The sequence below is a fragment of the Acomys minous genome (genome assembly GCF_964271855.1).
Source record: "Acomys minous genome assembly, chromosome: 2".
In the NCBI taxonomy this organism is placed as follows: domain Eukaryota; kingdom Metazoa; phylum Chordata; class Mammalia; order Rodentia; family Muridae; genus Acomys; species Acomys minous.
The window spans coordinates 72576473-72595388 of record NC_140484.1 but is presented as its reverse complement, the minus strand read 5'-3'; the positions used below and the strand labels follow the sequence as shown (position 1 = coordinate 72595388).

At 50.6% G+C, this 18916-nt stretch overlaps 1 protein-coding gene across 21 annotated transcripts; it reads right to left on the bottom strand.

Annotated features, from left to right (window-relative positions):
• Nucleotides 1-711: 711 nt before the first annotated feature.
• On the bottom strand, nucleotides 712-13539 carry ATXN2L (ataxin 2 like). Of its 21 annotated transcripts, none has more exons than XM_084773879.1 (24): nucleotides 12765-13538; nucleotides 11263-11299; nucleotides 11103-11159; nucleotides 10946-11017; nucleotides 10579-10729; nucleotides 9628-9752; nucleotides 8252-8343; nucleotides 7239-7439; nucleotides 5994-6169; nucleotides 5752-5862; nucleotides 5215-5406; nucleotides 5020-5091; nucleotides 4719-4789; nucleotides 4269-4564; nucleotides 4112-4181; nucleotides 3522-3668; nucleotides 3349-3421; nucleotides 3070-3260; nucleotides 2717-2846; nucleotides 2508-2629; nucleotides 2142-2354; nucleotides 1765-2008; nucleotides 1456-1615; nucleotides 712-1221 (listed from the first exon to the last, which is right to left on the bottom strand). In XM_084773879.1, the coding sequence occupies exons 1-23, from the start codon at nucleotides 13046-13048 to the stop codon at nucleotides 1461-1463; spliced, it is 3282 nt and encodes a 1093-aa protein (XP_084630005.1). In that variant the 5' UTR covers nucleotides 13049-13538; the 3' UTR covers nucleotides 712-1221; nucleotides 1456-1460. The 21 variants fall into 21 exon arrangements, with proteins under 21 accessions (XP_084630005.1, XP_084630008.1, XP_084629998.1 ...); XM_084773882.1 differs by having other exon boundaries at nucleotides 712-1198; XM_084773872.1 differs by having other exon boundaries at nucleotides 1456-1492; nucleotides 1819-2008; nucleotides 12765-13536.
• Between the last annotated feature and the right edge of the window lie 5377 nt (nucleotides 13540-18916).

Genomic DNA, 18916 nt, shown 5'->3' with positions numbered 1-18916 from the left:
CTGCATGTACACCTGCAGGCCTGAAGAGGACACCAGATCTCATTATTAGATGGTTGTGAGCTACCACGTGGCTGCTGGGAATTGAACTCAGGACCTTTGGAAGAGCAGCCAGTGCTCTTAACCTCTGAGCCGTCTCTCCAGCCCCGCCTTCCAAGTTTTAAAATACTTGCCTAGAGGTGACAAACTTTAATCTTCCCATAAGTCGAAGGACAGTGGCGGCTGCACCCTCTAGTTCTAGGCATATTCAACCCACCATTGCTTCTTGGCTTCCCTTTACCACTGTCCTGAGGGAGTTTAGTATTAGTCTTCATTGTTCACCCTGTCCCCCTCTCAATATAGTCATACCCAGATTCTGGGGGGCATTTCCTGCCATCCACATTCTCTTTATTATGGCCAAGAGGGGTCTTCATAGGCCTCTGCTAAGCACTCTCTCTCCTTAGTCCTCTGCTTCCTTAAGAATACTTTGTTGGGCTGGAGACAATTAAGTGGTTAAGAGTACTGGCTGCTCTTCCAAAGGTCTAGAGTTCAATTCCCAGCAGCCACGTGGTGGCTCACAACCATCGATGAGGTCTGGTGCCTTCTTCTGGCATGCAGGCGCTCATAACCGCCTGTAACTACAGTTTAGGGCATCTGACACATCAGGCTCAGTACTAGTATACGTGAACCAGTAAGTGTGATGTTTTTGAAGGTCAAAACTACAGGCAGGTTAAGTTAGTTTAAAATTTTATTTTTTTTATTTATTTTTTTAAAATTTTTTTATGTAATAAAAAGTAAAAGTCCTTGAGGCATCTGTCTGTCGGTCTCTCACACAGGACACTCAAGTTAATGGGGAAGAACAGGGGGCCCAAGTTTGAGGTTATAAATAATAGAAAATAAAAGATCTTCCGTTTCCAGCGGGTGGGGGGGTGGGGGGGACAGATGAGAGGATGGGAGGACAAGACTGGGTGGGACCCGGCAGGGACAGAGCAGGAACCTCCCCCACCCCTGCTGGACCCCAGCCCTGCCCACTTCAAGGACCTCTCCCATTCAAGGTGCTTGGCAGGAATTCCCCAGCTCCCCAAGGGAAAGGGGTTGGGGGCGGGGCTAGGACTGGTCCGAGCTGCTGGGGGAAGAGACATAGATCACTCTTCCCTCCACTCATGGAGGTCTCAGGTCGCGGCCAGGACAATCTTCAGTTCCCCGGGGGGTGGAAGGGGAGCTGCTGGGAGGGATGAGATTGAACTGGTTGGAGGGGAGAGAGAGAGAGCAGGAGCATTAGAACCCGAGCAGCTGTCCCTCTGTCAATGCGTCCAGGGGGTGTGGGGGTGTGGGGAGGAGCGGCCTCCTCCAGGAGTCTCAGGGGGCTGTCAGAAGCACAGGTCAATCGCTGTTTCCCAGTAGGCCAGAGCCCTTACTCAGTTGCCCAGCTCAGCCCCCCACGCCCCAGTCTGGCCCTGTCTGCTGCGCTGACCTTACCTCGGCTAAGTCAGGAGACAGTCGGGGTCACTGAGAGCTGGGGAGGCAGTGGGGAGGGGGGCTGCTGGATCACAACTGAGCGAGGACGGAGGGAAGCAAAGGACAGAGCCAGGAGCAAGCCCCTGGCGGCGGCGACTGTGGCTTCTGCCCACCCTACATACTTCACAGACAGGTGTGGGTCGGCGGGCGCCCTCTGGGACAGCCCTGCCTCCAAGACCCCTCAATCCCCACCCAGAACCCGTGCATCCTGCCCCACCTGCAGCCCCTCAGCTCTTCCATGCCAAATTCCCCCAGCTAACGAGAACTCACGAATCCTGTCATCGGCTCCTCCTGGAAATCCAGGCGCCTGGCCAGGCTGCTCACCTTGGGGGTGTCCGATGTAGGGGTAGGGTGAGGGTGTGGAAGCTGAGAGTGCAGGCACCCCACTCGGGGGCACCGCGCCTTGGGGGGGGCCCCCATGGCCTTGAGGGGGGTGCAGCAGCATCACCTGGGGCGGGTGGGGAGCCCCAGGGTGTGGGGGCGGGGCTGCTGTGACTCCAGTTTGGACATGGGCCTGTAAAGAGAATTAGCTTCAGCGCCTTGACAGAGGTTTCTGAGATCCCTTATCAATGCAGGATGGCAAAGTGGTACTCACACTCTGAAAAGGACTACCAAAAAAAGAGAAGCAGCAAAGCCTGGGCTCCTACCTGGGTAACATGGGCCATGTTGGTGAAGCCGTGGGGAAGCTGCTGGTGGGGATGGATGGCATACACCGCAGCTGGCTGGGGGAAGCTGCTCTGAGGGGACTGGGCGGAAGGTCCCGGTGGGAGAGAAGGCGGCGTGCCTGTTAGGGCCCCTGGATGGTACAGATTCTGCTGTGGCTGTCCACTGCCCAGGTGTGGGGCCTGCCCCGCCTGGTGCTGCGGGAGTGAAGTGGAGCATGAGTGTCGCCCGTTCTGCTATGCAGGCTAACCACCTGCTCGAGAGCGATCCAGATCCACCCGGCCCTCTTCCAGCCCCCATTCCTGGCTCCACCGCTCAGACCCCCCAGCCCAATGCCCCATTGCAGGCACCTGAACGGGACTGGGGGCCGCATGCTGGGACTGTGGCTGGCTCCCAGTAGGCGTGGTGGCCGGCTGCGGTTGGTGGCCATGGAGCTGTGTGGCATGGTGTGGATAGGACTGGTGAACAGTGGCTGCAGCAGGGAGGGAGGGAGACCTAGTGAGCACACCACATGGACAGAGGCCCACAGCCCACTGAAGGAGTGGGCACCAGAACTCACCGTAGAGGGCTTGGGGGGTGGGCTGCTCTGCAGAGGGGTACTGAGGAGTGGAAGATGACACAATGGCCTGGGGGTGGCTTCCCGACGTCAACATTCGTGGGTTACTTTGAAGCATAGGGGCAAACACCGGCTGGTGGAAGAAACAGCAAAGCCGTGAGGGAAGCAGGCTGAGCCTCAACAGTTATCTTCAAGATACCAACAACCTTAATTCAGAGGGGAAAACTGAGAGCAAGGGTTCAATGTCTTGTTACAGGAATCACATTCCAACACACTTGCCAATGCCACGGCTGGCCACCACCATTCAGAGTAACCCTGCTCCCTTCCTCAGCGGATCTCAGAGGTGGGCTCTGTACCTGTGAAGGGTAGTGTGCCATGGGCTGCATCATGGCAGGCTGGCCTGGGAACTGCTGTGGGTTGTAAGGGATGTAGGAGGAGTAGGGTGTGGCGGCCACCAGGGGTGGGCCAGCAGCAGCAGCAGCAGCCTGCATCATTGGGGGGGCTGAGGCTGGCTGGTGTTGGTCAGAGCGCTGTGGGGGGAGTGAACCTGTGTGTGGACGGAAAACAGACAAAGCTCAACCTTCACCTGACAGGAGGCCTAGGCAGCCCCAAGTGTCCTTCCCAACCCTGCTCACCTTTTGCACCCCGGTACTTGCCCTGCTGCCCAGGCACCGAATTGGATACAGGATATGGATACATCTGAGGTGCCTAAGAATAAGAACTGGGGCTCAGCAGGTGCGCACCATCGAGCGAACAAGCCCGAGCAGGCCTCTCAGCACTTCCCTTGGGCTCACCTAGCCTCTCCTACCTGCACAGCTGGTCCCATGTGGACCTGAGGTATGTATGAGATGTACTGCGGACTGTAGAGCCCACTTTGGCCTGCTGTCAGCACCGGTATGGAAGGTGTGGAGTGAGTGCGGGGGCCAGGTGAAGTTGGGGTACTGGTAGATTTGTTCTGTGAGAGACAAGAGAGGACATTTTACTTCTGTAATCCCACTCCAGCCTTTCTAAATCCATGGACTGCTGGGTGCCAAATAGTCTGTACTTTTTCCTTAGAGCGTTACAGCAAACCACAAGATGGGCATTCTCAAATTCAGAGGGTGTGAAGTGGTGCCTGAAACCCAGAAGCCCCGTGAGTACACCAGTTAAAGCCAAGTCAGCTGATTCTGTGAAGCTCCAAGTCCTAACCCTCAGACAGTTGACATGTAAGAACCAAAGCAACCTGTCAGAATCCATCAGCGGCCCTTATCACTCAACTGACAAGGTTCTTCCCAAAACAGACGGTGACAGCGATGGGACCATCTGCTATCCTGACAGCAAAGTGCTCTCCTGCACTGCTCTACTTACTGTCCCCTCCAGGTAACCCAAGTACAGCTACACATGACAGTGCCAGCTCACCACAGACAGCAGAGGCTTTGTTGGATTGAACTCCTTGGCATTGGGGTTCAAAGTAGACTTCTTTACTTGTCTGTAAGAGAAAATGAAGCCAGCTGTCGAGCCATGCCCTTCACCAGCTGATAAGCACCAAAGACCCTCACCACCCACCACCACTTACTCAGTAACAGGGCCCTCCTCTTTGTCATCTCCCTTGCCGAGACCCACGGGGGGACTGCCAGTCTGGCTGGGGCAAGGTGGTAGGAGCTGGTCTGGCCCCTCAGCAGCCCCTACTGCTGCCAGGGCTGGTTTGTCTTCCTTGTCCAATATGGACTCCGTCTTGGAGGAGACTGGGGGCCCCATGGGATCTGTAGGCAACAGGCCGTCCACCTCCTTCTCCTTTCCTTTGGCCTCTTCTTTTAAGATCCGGGAAGGAAAGGGATCCAGGCTCGTCTCGGGGGAGCTGCTAGCTTGGAGCTGGGGAAGAAGCACTCCATGTATCGTGCTGTCCGCTGCAGGTCCCGGTACCCCTCCTACCCACACTCACCCGTGCTGCAGCTCGCCTTCCCGCCTCCTGCGCCCCACACCCCACATCCTGCTTCTAGCTTAGCTCTTCTCAAGCGTCACTCACCTTAAACTGGGCCCCAAACTTCCTCAGTTCTTCCAACTGAAATCGTTTTTGTTCATTCTGAAGGCCAGGGACTATGAGAAAACAGTGAAATAAGGAGAAAACCACGCTTTTTCCCCCTGAAAGATTACACAACACTAGTTAGTAGTAGTCCAAGACAAGAAACCAAAACACGAGCTGTTGAGAATCTTAAAAGAGAAATGAAATCCATGGGCAGATTGAGCACTGCTTTTGAATCCCAACAAACTTCCAAAGGGAAATGCTCGCCTAAGCAAATGGGACCAGACAGTAAAACTGCCCTCACCTTTCCCAGCTATCCGGGCCAGCTCTTGGGCCTCCAAAGTCCTACTGGACTCCTTGGTTGGGAGTTCTTTCACTAAGGAGCGAGAGAGGGAGAGAGGGAAGGAGGAGGGAGGGAGGGAGAGGGAGGAGGAGAAAGAGACTAAGATTCTGCTCTCCAGTCACACCCACAGCACTCAACAATTCTCCTGGTTCTTACCATCTGTGGGGGGCAGGGAGATTTTTGGAGATGCTGGGGAAATGGAGCCTGCGCCAGGATCCACAACTGATGATGTCACAGGGATGGAGGCAGAGGACACCACTGCTGAACCAATGGGAGGCTCAGGACAGGAAGCTGAGACTGGGGCAGGGGCAGCCGACTTGGGAGACCTTGGAGGGTACATCCGGCCCACTGGAAGGAAAGGGAGAGCCACACACTGGTTACTGGAGGCCAAGCCGCACGTAAGGCGAGACACAAAGGAAATTCGTAACTTTCTTACACTCAGGGTCACAGCTTCTCCAGGTCTAAAATGCTGGTAACAAAACTAAAGTTTCAACAAAATACCTCACAACCAGCCACAACTTAAGACATGCTTAGAATTCAGGGAAACTGAAGTCCTTGCCCCAAAAAGGTCTTTAAATCCAGGAGCCATACATACAACCCAAGCATTTACAAACTGTGTCTCAACACTTCAACAACTTGACTCATTCACCACGACCGCCCCCCACCCCGGCGCCAACCCCACTGACGCTCTACCTGCAGGTGCTGGAGGGACAGCAGCTTCTCCAGAAGGCCTACTGTTGGGTGAAGACAAAGTCTTGGCGCCTCTCACAGGCCGCTGTGCCTTGGGGGACATGCGGGAAGGGCCTTTTTTTTTTTTAAAGGTAAAGAAAGAAAATAGCTGCTTATCACAAGAACATGGATCCATCATCCTAACAACCACTTAAAACCCTATTAAACACCTTTCTCTCTTTTACCAAGTATACAGCATAACCTACCTCCATTGATACCACGTGCCTCAGACCCAGGGCCAGGGCTGCTGTTGTCAAGATGGTGAGGGCCACGAGGTGGCAAAGAGCTAAGGCCAGGCCGACCTCCTCGAGAACTGCTGCACCGAACTCCTCCCCGGGGACCTTCCCGAACTCGTTGAGGCAGAGGGATATACTTTCCCTCCCTGGGAAAAGACTTACAGTAAGGAATGCCCCCAAACACGGAGCCCTTTCTTTCTAAATCAACCCCACACCTGACTTCAGTTTTCGCCACCATACCTGACCTGTCATAGACCAATGAATGTAGCTATGGGTTTATGACATTATTTCTCAACCCAGAACCAGTCCAAGTAGCCAAGAGCTTCATAATTTTACCACTCTTCATCTATCAGAATGGCCAAGGAAACACTTTTATGAGGTGCTGAGCATATACAATTTCATATTTGTGATGGAAGAAACAGTACACAAAAATATATTAGTGAGGAAAAACTACAGTGTGCTGGAGAGATGGCTCAAAGGTTAAGAGCACTAGCGGTTCTTCCAAAGGTCTTGAGTTCAATTCCCAGCAACCACATGGTAGCTCACAACCATCTATGAGATCCAGTGTTCTCTTCTGGTGTGCAGGCATACACGCAGGCAGAATACTTTGTAAATAATAAATAAATCTTAAAGGGCTGGAGAGATGGCTCAGAGGTTAAGTGTACTGACTGCTCCTCCCGAGGTCCTGAGTTCAATTCCCAGCAACCATCCATAATGTGATCGCATGCCCTCTTCTGGCCTGCAGGTGTATATACAGGCAGAGCATTGTATACATAATAATGATAATAATAACAACAATAATAATAATGATAATGATAATGATAATAATAATAATAATAAAAATTAAAAACAAAAACCTACACACCATAAAAAATTTAGAGCTCAGCTGGGCATGGTGGCACAAGCCTTGGGAGCTTAGGAGGCATAAGCTGGTTATCTCTTGTGAGTTCGAGGCCAGCCTGGTCTACAAAGTGAGTCCAGGACAGCTAAGGCTACACAGAGAAACCCTGTCTCAAAAACCCCCAAAAAACAAAACAACCAAAATTAAATCTCTAAACTGTACTCTTGCTGAAAATTCAACTTTCTAGGTTTTAGTCTAAATCTTAAAATGGGAACCACCACTAGGTATTAATGTACAGTCAGTCAGGTGGTGAGGTTTAACAATAGTGTACAAAAGCTCTTGGCCCAGGCCCTACTGTAAGCCCCAGTTGTTACCTGGACACCAAGCTGGGGCTCTCCCGCCCAGACCCCTGCCGCTGGACTGCACTGTGCTTCTCCTCCTCCGTCCGTCCATCATCGTTTTCCATGGCAATCCGTAGGCGGTACTGGGGGCTTGATTCAATCTCTCGAGCTAACTGGGCTGCGCGCAGCTCCCGCTGTCTAAACTCTTCCGAGTTGTCCTTTTCTAAGGGAACCCTGAGAATACACCCAAAACGTCATCATCCCGGTGCAAGGAAATGATAAAAGGACAAAAGTTTGTGGCATTAAAGCTAATATTTCAAGACTTTAAAAAAAAAAATAGTATTGAGGACTGAACCTAGGACCTTGCAGATGTCAGACAAGTGATCCATTACTGAACTTAACCCCCAATTCAGTCAGTATATTTTCAGACAGCTGCCAAGGATCTGTTCTGAATCTTATACTCTGGGAGCTCAGATTAGGTTAGTAAGCACCTTCTACCCCCAAGCTTGTTTTTGCTTTTTCTAGCCATAGAATTACCAGGTTTATCACCCACACTAGTGAAGCTAGGGTGAAACGGTCCATGCTTCTGGGAGAGAGATTACAATGAAACAGGAACTAAGCCAGCCAATTTACTATAAAGATTTATCCACCATGGACCGGAAACCTTCAACAGTTTTGAGATGGGGCCGGGGGTATGCCCATGTTTCTACAGGGAGTGAAAAAATATGGTTGCCGACAAAACTTATAAAGATTAGATCTGACCAGGAAGATTTCTTGGCACCTAAAACTCACTGGTCTTTTTAAGGGGATAAAACTCAGGTCCTTATACTGACACAGCACACACGTTACGGCCAAGCTGCATTCCCTGGTTAACAAAGCAGTGTCTACCACACGGAAAACAAGTCAGCATGCAAACCAGGATGGAGGACCACATATACACGCACAACATGCAAAGACTGTCCTTCAGATGGCTGCTATACTGACAGTAAGCCCTGCCTCCCACCCACCCACCACCACCATCGCCTTCAAGCTCCCAGAACACCTACGTGTAAGACGACAGACTGCTGTCGTAGGTGGTCTTCACGCCATAGTTTTCTTCATTAAATTTGAACATCTCGTTGGGATCCCATCCATTGGACTAAGAGAACAGGAAGAATGTCACAGTCAGGCAAGGAGGGGAGATGGCATGATGCCCTTTCCTTTCCAGCAAGTTAAACACTTAAAGACTCCTGTGCAAAGTAAACAAACCAACATGCACTCATTATCAAGATTTGTTTTTCAAAAAGTCTCACGTGGCCCAAACGCAAGGAAGCTAAGGACTGCCCGGAGCTCTGGGCTCTCGTGCTCGCACACGCTCAACTCTAGAGTCAAAGGTGCTCTCATGGCTCTGTATGCATTAGTTCTCTTCTCTCTAAGAAACTTTTTTTTTTCTTATTATACTTTTGTGAGTCTGTCCTGTGGCACAGCAGGCATATCAAAGTCTGAGGAAAACCTGAGGGAATCTGTTCCTTTTATTTTCTTTCAAGAAAGAGTTTCTGGGGCTGGAGAGGTGGCTCAGAGGTTAAGGGAACTGACTGCTCCTCCCGAGGTCCTGAGTTCAATTCCCAGCAACCACATAGGGGCTCACAACCATCTACAATGTGATCTGATGCCCTCTTCTGGCCTGCAGGTGTATGTGCAGCCAGAGCACTGCATACATAATAGTAAATATATTAGAAAAAAAAAAAAAGAAGAAAGAAAGAGGAAAGAAAGAGTTTCTATATATCTTGGCTGGGTCTGTCTTCGTAGATCAGGCTGGCCTCGAACTCAAAAGAGACCCACCGCCTCTGCCCCCCAAGTGCTGGGATTGCAGGTATGCACCACTGCACTTGGCAAATCCATTCCTTTTATCACTTGGCTTGGTGGCAAGCACCTTTTACCTGCTGAGCCACCTTGCCAGCCCCATTTATAAAACTTTAAATTCATCCAAGTAATTGCTGTTATGAATATGGACCTACAAAGCTGTAACCTTATGCAGTTTTACTTCCTGTTTTCCTTTAAAGACAGACTTTTTGTTATATAGTCCAGGCTGGTCTGTATTCCTGTCTCAACTTCCCAAGGCTGGATTAGACACATGGGTTACCACACCCAGCTTATGCTTTCTGCCACAATGAAAAACTAATGCCATGAAAGTGCCTTCTCAACGCAGAGATCGGAGCCCTTTTCTACCTTTCTTTTCAAGAGTCAACAGTTGATTACAAGAATGACCTCAGAACAAAACGAATACCCCCACCACACACGGCTCCTACACACACCCACACGCGCACACACCCGCCCCCACACCACACACCCATGCGCGCGCCCGCGCGCGCACACACACACACCCCCATCGACAGCCCGCGCTCACGGCACGCAGCGGCCGGCCCAGGGCAGGGGAGCACACCATGTCGGAGTCCAGGTCGTAGTCGTCGCTGTTGCTGTCGCCGCCCTCCCAGCGCTGGAGCACCTTCTCCTTGTGCTCCCCATTCACCTTAGAGTTCATGGCAATGGCCGAGTCAGTGAACTTGTCTGTGTGGCAGAGACGAGGAGCAACGTCAGGAGACAGAACATCTCACCTTCACTCCTCGACCCCATCGAATTTAATAAAAAGGACGTGTGTTAAAAATAAAAACCCGAGCTGGGCGTGGTGGCACACGCCTGTAATCCCAGCACTCGGGAGGCACAGACAGTTGGATCGCTGTGAGTTTGAGGCCAGCCTGGACCACAAAGCGAGTCCAGGACAGCCAAGGCTACACAGAGAAACCCTGTCTCGAAAAACAAAAAAAACACCCAAACTACAGATCTAATAGTAATTAAAAAGCAAAGTTGGCTGGTGTGGTGGCACACACCTTTAATCCCAGCACTCAGGAGGCAAGAGGAAGGTGGACTGCTGTTGAGTTCAAGGATAGCCTGGTTTACCAAAAAAAAAAAAAAAAAGAGTCCAAGACAGGCAGGGCTGTTACACAGAGGAACTGTCTCAAAAAACCAAAAACAAACAAAAACAAAAAACAAAAAAGCAAAAGTTGAAAACTAAACAAGGAAAATAGGAGTAACTATTATAAGTGGACTCTATTAGATACAAAATGTTTTCAAGAAGGAAACCTTATGCCAGGCATGGTGGCCCACGCCTTTAATCCCAGCACTTGAATGCTGTGAGTTCAAGGCCAGCCTGGTCTACAAAGCAAGTCCAGGACAGCCAAGGCTACACAGAACCCATCTGGGTGAGGGTGGCGGGAAAAGAAACCTCAGTCATCTCTACATTAAGAGGCACCAGCAGATAAATCAGGGCCATGTGCTCAACCTGTGGACTTCTTCCTACTCAGAGATCTTGACACACAAAAGCCCAGCACAATACCTTTAGTAGCGTAATTGAAGTCAACATTTCGGAAGTGGACAAGCAGAACATCACTTGGTTTAAACACCATGGTGTCCACAATGTCTTCCCGACGAGGCCCACCTGCTGGCTCTGATGCTTTCCTGTGTACGGCGTCCACTGCCAGTTCAAACTACAAAAGCCCCATTCCAAACATTCCAGGGTCATTATCAACGGGGGAAGACTGTCTAGTATTTCAACATCAAATTCTCATACTGGTCTGCCTTTCTCAACACCAGCCAGAGAACTTAGCAAAAGCCTCAAAACTGCCTGGTGACCGACTCCCAGCACACTCTCAATTTCCCACTCCTACACAGCTTTGGAAATAAGCAAATTTGAGTACACTGACCTTTGAGCTCAGAGTCTTGAAAATGCCCTCGTAAGTGGTGCCATTTTTCACCTTTACGTCACAAGTAGAACCCTAGAATGGTGAAAGATTAAGTCACTTCAAGAAACCAAGACAGCACCTTTCTGAAACACTCAAGTTTTTTAAAACTCTGACTTACCACCACCGCTGTGAGGAAATGCAGCATCCTGGAATTGTTATAGACACCTTCAAACACCTGCCACACAAGGGAAACACAAGGAGCAGCAAATAAATACACTATTTTTTGCCATATTATTTGTCTTCTGAACGTCTCTACAGGAGGAAAAACAGGTACTCACAGGTGACTGTGGGGGTCCCTTTCCGGTGCTCTGTCCCCTGTTAAAAAAAAAGAATGAAAGAGACTAGTTTTAATTAACAGTGAACCACAGAAAAAACGCCAACTTGCTGAGTTAGCCTATTAACCGATTAACTACCAAGATGTTTCAAACTCTCACATTAAAAACAGAAGCAGGCATTTATTGCCAAAACATTTTCTCCAAATGCATGATTAAAAATAAAAAAGCCAGCAAAATTTAATAAACAATGGCTGTCAAATGCTCGTAACAGTCAATGCAGTACAACCTTCTTTCTCCAAGGGGCCAGTACTTCATTCTTCCAATAAACCACTGCTATAACATTAAACAAACCAACAGCCCCAATTCAGTTGTGAAGGTGAAAGCTCGGGCATCCGAGATGCTGCACTACTTGGCTTAGACACATTACCTCCCAAAGGAAAGAAGCATTTTCAGTAGTCTTACATTCCAAATCCCAGGAGGGGCATATTCTCCACACCCCACCCTTTCGTCCTCATTACTCATTCAGCCTGTTACCCACTCTGAAGGGATCCCCAGTCGCCAGGTAACCTTGCTCCACGACGGCTGATGTAACCGGCGGTTGAGGAGGGGGCCGTTGGCGGGGCTGGGGGACCGCGCAGCCGCAAAAGCCATCTACCGGGATGCCTCGCCCGGTTTGCGCCTGCGCACTAAAGCCCACATCCCTCTACCAACCACCCCCCCCCCTTCCGGAACAGAAGCCACCGCGCCTGCGTCTAGCGCCACTCTCTCAATCGCATTGACACACCGAAAAAAAGCCGAGGGCACCCACTCCTCACTCCCCACCACCAGACTGTCCTAAACTCCCTCCATGCAACCCCTCCCTCCCCCGCCTCTGCTCTACATGTTACCGGGACAAGCCAATGCCCGAGTCATAAGACAGCATCGGCGCGCACGTACGAGCAGGGCGCGCGCGCGCGCAGCGGCGTCCCAGCCTGCAGTCTTCCCAGTAGCCGCTGCTTCCGCGCCCCCGCCCACTCCGTTCCCCTCTTACTGGCTACACCGGGAAGAGGAGGGAGCCATCCGCTCCCAAGTCCCTCCCTCCCCATTGGTCAAACTGTGGGCCGCGCGCCCCCCCTCTATTGGCTACAGCCGGGGACCCCTTCATGCAGCTGACTCCCCATTGGCTGAAGCCGGGGACCGCGAGATCCTTCGTGGTAATGGAGCTGGGGACCCCATCACCTCCTCAGCCCCCCCAACACCCTTTTCCGACGGAGCTGGCGGGACGCGCCCCGCCTCCCCTCAGGGCCCAGACCCCAGGCAATGACTAGGCCCAGGGAGCTCAGGACCGCCCTACGGTTCCCGGAGACCGCCCGGAGATCTCTCTCTCTCTTTCCCTCCGACCTGTTGGCACGGGGGGTCTACCCCCACCTTCACGGGGTTCCTGCCCCCCGAGAGCCCCGCTACGGCGCCGGGCCCGGGTGCGCCGACTCCTGGGCTTTCCCCCTTCCGGGAAATCCCGTCCTCACCTGACGCTGCCGATAGCCACTGCCCCTGGCCGCTCCTGATGCTGCGGCGGCGGCGGCGGCGCGGCCAAGATGCTCTCGGCTCCGCGGCGGAGCCCGCTCCCCGCAGCGACTGCAGGCCCCAGGCAGGGGGAGACGGCCGTGGGAGCCGCAGTGGCGGGCAGCGGGCCCGGGAGGCCGCCGTTGGGAGGGCTGGTCCCGCCGGGAGGCCGGCGAGCCACGGCCTGTTGCGTGGGGGGCGGCTGCTGGGGCTGGGAGGTCTGTTGTGGCGGCTGAGGCTTCAACATGATGGCAGCGTCCGGAAGAGAAATTAAAAGAGTGAAGGGAGAGGAGGGCCCGGGGATGATGGGCCCCAGCTGGAGAGCGCGGGAAGCGAGAGAGATCGACAGGCAGGGGGACCCGCCGTTGGCGGGCGGGGGGGAGCCCCGCGGTGTCAGGGGTGGATCGAGAAGACGGCGGCGCGAGGAAGCGCCGCGAGGCGGAAGGGGAGGGGGGTATCTCGCGGGCCGGTGGAAAAGCGAGAGGGCGCGAGCCGGCCTGGAGCGCGTGCGCGTCGCTGGAGGAGGAGAGAGGGAGGAGCGCGGGCGGAAGCGCCGGCGGGGGAGGGGCGCGGGGGAGCGCCGCCAGGCGGCTAGTTCCGGCAAGGAGAGCCGGCTAGAGTTTGGGATCTGGCGGCCGGTCTGGCCCCTTGGGGCGGAAGGAGAGCCGCGCAGGCGCGTAGAGGACCTCCAGGTCTCTAGGTCCCGAGCCACCTTAAATGCAGGCGGCCGCCGTTGCTTCACGACGACTGTGGGAGGGGCCGAAGCCGGGAAGTGGGGAAAGCGCCGGCCGGCCCGCCCCTCCCACGCCGCCGGCGTAACGTCGGGAAGTCTCCGCGGTGGTGTGAGGTGTCACGTCGTAGCGTGAGGTTCTTCCGCCACTCGGGGACGGGTGGGCGGAGTCTCCAGTGCCAAAAAAATCCCTAGGACAGGAAAAACCTAATGCAGGTTACTTTATGAAGGTGGGTTTTTGTTTTTTAAGGTGCTGCTCTCCATCTTAACCTGCTTTAAAATATTGATGAGCATTAAAATGTTAGTTTGAGCGTATTTGCGTCCTTACAAATATGCCCGATTTTAAATTAAATTGCAGAGATTCTTCTTTCCGAGATAGAGAGGCCCTGAACAGTAGCAATAGAGGCTGTTTGAATCCCAGACTTCCTAAGGGTTATTACAAAATCCAGCCTAAGCTATATATGAAGGCACTATTAGAAAACCGTAGTACAGGGGCTGGAGAGATGGCTCAGAGGTTAAGAGCACTGGCTGCCCTTCCAGAGGTCCTGAGTTAATTCCCAGGAACCACATGGTGGCTCATGACCATCTATACTGAGATCTAGCATCCTCTTCTGGCCTGCAGCTGTACATGCAGACAGAACACTGTATACATAATAATAAATACGTCTTAAAAAAAAAAAAAACGCGGCACAGTGCTGGCCTATGAAGGCAGCCTTCATTCAGAATGAGCTGTGGTGGTTCACAACTCTAATCCCAGCACTGAGAAGACAAGGTGGGAGGATCTGAAGTTTAAAGCATGCCTGGATTATATAATAAATTCCAAGTCAGCTGGGGAAGACCTTGTGTCAAAAGGAATGGAAGTTGAACATAGTTGCATGCTTTGGGCACAAGGGTAACTAAGCCACTCAAAGCTCAGGCTAGAGGTACTTGCTAAAACACAGAATGGGTAAGAGTCACAACAGTTCAAGCCCTGGTTGTACCTCAGCTGAGGAAAATGGATTTCTACACAGACGGAATAGATGGGACATGACATACTAAAAAATAATAAAACTTGGGGGCTGGAGAGATGGCGAAGAGGTTAAGAGCACTGACTGTTCTTCCAAAGATCCTGAGTTCAATTCCCAGTAACCACATGGTGCCTCACAACCATCTATAATGTGATCTGATGTCCTCTTCTGGCATGCAGATGTATATGCAGGCAGAGCACTATACATAATAATTTTTTAAAAATTGGATGAAACATGGAAGCCTTACTACTATATCTCTAGCTGGCCTTGAAATCCCTATGTAGACCAAGCTGGTTGTAAACTCACAGAGATCTGTCTGCCTCCTGAATGCTAGGATTAAGGCATATGTCATAGCCAGGTCTTCTCATGGAATGTTGGGTAAAAATCCCATTACTGGTGAACATAATCCAAAAGTTAAATCTAGGATTGAGAGGGTGTAGCAGCCGGGCGTGGTGGCGCACGCCTTTAATCCCAGCACTCGGGAGGCAGAGGCAGGCAGATCTCTGTGAGTTCAAGGCCAGCCTGGTCTACAAAGTGAGTCCAGGACAGCCAAGGCTACACAGAGAAACCATGTCTCGAAAAACAAAACAAAACAAACAAAAAAAATTGAGTGTAGTGCTGGATGTGGTGGTGCACGCCTGTAATCCCAGCACTCAGGAAGGAGAAACAGGTGGATTTCTGTGAGTTTGAGGCCAGCCTGGACTACAAAGTGAGTCTAGGACAGCCAGGAATACAAGAGAAACCCTGTCTTGAAAAAAAAAAAGAATTGAGTGTAGCTGTACACAAGTTCAAATCTGCACTTCAGTATGATAATCTATTGGAGGAGGAAACAATTCAAGTTCATCTTCACATGTAGTGTGAGGCCAACTTGGGTCAAGTGAGAGAGACTCTGCTTACACTTCCCAAAAGATAATGGAAACACAAGAAAGATAAAAGCGGCATCTGGTAGTGGTGCACAAAATAAAAGTGCATAAACATGCCTAGTGCAAAGATTTCATGTTATGTGTGTAGGGTTGTGTGTGTGTGTGTGTGTGTGTGTGAACCAATGAGCCATTCTCCCTACCCTTCTTTTTGAGACAGGGTCTGTTCTCTGTGGTCCTGGATGCCCTGTAACTCACTGTGTACAACAGACAGGCTTCAAACTCAGAGATCTGCCTCCTTTGTCTCTGGAATGCTTGACTTAAAGCCTGAATAAAGCCAGGCATGGTGGTGCACGCCTTTAATTCCAGTACTTGGGAGGCAGAGGCAGGCAGATCACTGAGTTCGAGGCCAGTCTGGTCTACACAGGAGTCCAGGACAGGCAAGGCTAAACAGAGAAACCCTGTCTCGGAAAAACAAAAAGCCTGAATAAAAAAGATGCGGTGAGCCAGGCATGGTAGATAGATAATATTTTCTCCAAACTTGCCAAATACCTTTTGATTACACATTATGTAATCTTACCTATTGGTTTTTATAATTTTTCATAATTGTTCTTACTATATATAAAAAGAATGGCCTTTTGATTTAGACAGAAAAGGGGAATTGTTGGTATATTTTGATACTAATTACTTCTTGCTGTCTCTGTGACCCACCTGCACCTTGCCTAGAGCCTAACCTGTTGGACCAACAAAAGACCATCACACCTGGGCAGGGCAAATGGGATAGATGTGGCTTGGGGAGACAGAGAATCTTGGAAGAAAAGAGATGGGGGCGGGAGAGGAAGGCCATCATGGCTTAGGTGGAGGAGAAGCACATGGCTGGTGTGGATGGAAACTTGGCCCAGATGAAGAACATTATGGATGGTAGGTAGCTTGGTAGAAATTATTAGAACCAGATGGCATAGGATTGGGACTGGTATTCCATACCAGCCCCACTATGGGAAGTAGTTTAGAGGATTAATATCTGGCCTACCCCAGGTTAACTAAGGCTATTTTAAAATATAACATGTCTTGTGTCTTGATTGATTGCTAATGAGTTAAAACATACTGCTGTAATAATAATTATAGGCCTAATAATAAACATTATTTGGCCATACTGGTAATTTAACAGCATCAAATTGGCGCCCAATGTGGGGCTAGGCCTTACTGGTAATTTAACTGCAACACAGGATGTTGTTTTAACTTTTATTGTTGTATGTCTGTTTTCCTTTTCTTTTTTATTTGTGGCAGGATCTCACTGTGTGCTCTAGCTCAGCCTTGAACTCTTGATCCTCCTGCCTCAGCCTCCCACTGCTTGCATTGCGGTCATATGCCACAGTTGAGGGTCCTGGCATTGACACTTCAACAGATTTCCACTTAGTCCACCGAGATTCTTCAGGCTCTTGGGAGCCAGTCACATCAGCTTTTTCTGGCACCATCCATCAAGTATTGATTCCCATTATATACTGGAACCTGATTTCCACTCTTTCCGTAAACACAGCCTCAAGATTGATCTCAGTTCTTCCACAAATTCTACACAGTCCTAAAATAGGGATTGACCAGGGAACAGAGCGGGATCGAATGCAAGAGTTTAAGAATTGCAAGAAGGTCCAGGCAGTGATAGTAAATGCCTCGAATCCCAACACTAGAGAGGCAGAAGCAGCCTGGTCTTGAACAGAGCTAGTTCCAGGACAGCCAGGGCTACACCAAGAAACCCTGTCCTAAAACAACAACAAAAATCTATTGGTTTTATCTGCATTGGTATTTTGCCAATACCAGTGAGGGTGGTGTCAGAGTCACTAGAACAGGAGTTACAGACAGTTGTGAACTGCCATGTGGGTGCTCACAATTGAAGCTGGGTCCTCTGAAAGACAGCCAGTAATTTTTTTCTTGTTTTTTTGAGACAGGGTTTCTCTGTGTAGCTCTGGCTGTCCTGGAACTCTCTCTGTAGACCAGGCTGGCCTTGAACTCACAGAGATCCTCCTGCCTCTGCCTCCCAAGTTCTGGAGTTAAAGGCGTGCGCCACCACCGCCCGGTGACAGCCAGTACTTTTAACCGTCTCTTCAGTCCTCCTCCCAGACTCTGGAGGCTGAGGCAAGATGAAGTGAAAGAGCAAAGCTAACAGCTTAGTGGTGGCAGCGCACACCTTTAATCCTAGCACCCGGGAGACAGAGTCAGACAGATCTCTGAATCTGAATAAGTTCCAGGACAGCCAGGCCTACAGAAAGAAATCCTATCTCGGAAAGCAGAAGCAAGGGCTAGGGCCATATTCAGGCCCCGAGTTTTCTTGTCAGCACTGCAGATGATTGATAGATCAAAGACAAAGTGGATAAGGAGTTTTATACATCTGTTTTTTTTGTTTGGTTGGTTTTTTTTGTTTTGTTTTTTTTTTTGTTTGTTTTTTTTACAAATTCAAGCTATGTGTTGCAAGAAAAATAACCTTGCTTTTTCATCAATAGATTTTAATAAGTTATATGTATGGGTGTTTAGGACCATGTATGTGCCTTGTGTGTCAGAAGAGGACATTAGATCTGAAACTGGGGTTACAGATGCCTGTGAGCAGCCAGATGGGTGTGAGAGTCAAACATGGGTCCTCTAGAAAGCAACATGTGACCTCCACCGCTTCTTCAGCTCTCCAGCCCTCTCATCTATATCTTGACTGGTTCCCTGTCAAATCACTCCAGTGCAAAATAGCCCATGTAATCTCAGTCCATACCCTCCAGACTTAGCGTAAAGCCTACTGTGAGAACCTGTAAAGCTATGATGATGTCATGTACATATATATATTCTACCTGCTTGTGTGCCTGCAGGCCAGAAGAGAGCACCAGATCTCACTATAGATGGTTGTAAGCCACAATGTGGTTGCTGGGAATTGAACTCAGGACCTTTAGAAGAAGAGCTGGTGCTCTTAACCTCTGAGCCATCTCTCTAGCCCAAGCTATGATGTCTTAAAGAGCCCACATTTAATCCTTTGTTTGTTTGTTTTGTTGCATGCCTTAAACTGAAGCACTTGGAAGGCTGAGGCAGGTGGATCCCTGTGAGTTTCAAGCCAGCCTGGGCTATTTGGTAGGATCTAGGCCAGCCAGGGCTTCAATGTAGAGCCTCCTCTTAAAAAAGAGGAAAAAGTTAAATTTTGCTTATTTGTGTATGGTGGGCAGGCACACTATGATACTTCAGTGGAGGTCAGAAGCCAGTTGACAGGGCTGGAACTCCGGGCCTTACCTGCTCTGCCATCTTGCGTTCCTCCATGCTTCCTCATGAGTGCACTCTGACATGCAGCTCCCTGCCAATTCCTTACTTTATGTTGTCTCAGAATTATTTCCCAGGCGATGACAGGAGCTCCACCCCCTTCCCCACCACACCAGGCGAAGCTGAGCATCCTCTGGCATCTGGCCCCTCCCCCTTGCGCTTTCCTCGGCTTTTGCATTTCAGCATCTATACTTCTTTTTTTGTTTTGATTTTTTCGAGACAGGGTTTCTCTG

Bases quoted from the DNA above. Each gene is read 5' to 3' on its own strand.
- ATXN2L (XM_084773868.1), bottom strand. From the start codon at position 13,048: ATGTTGAAGCCTCAGCCGCCACAACAGACCTCCCAGCCCCAGCAGCCG. The intron at 8,344-9,627 runs GTGTGCTCCCCT...CTGTTCTCTTAG, and splicing joins ACGACCTGGACTCCGACATG to TCCAATGGATGGGATCCCAA. The intron at 3,669-4,111 runs GTGAGCTGGCAC...TGTCTCTCACAG, and splicing joins CAAAGCCTCTGCTGTCTGTG to AACAAATCTACCAGTACCCC.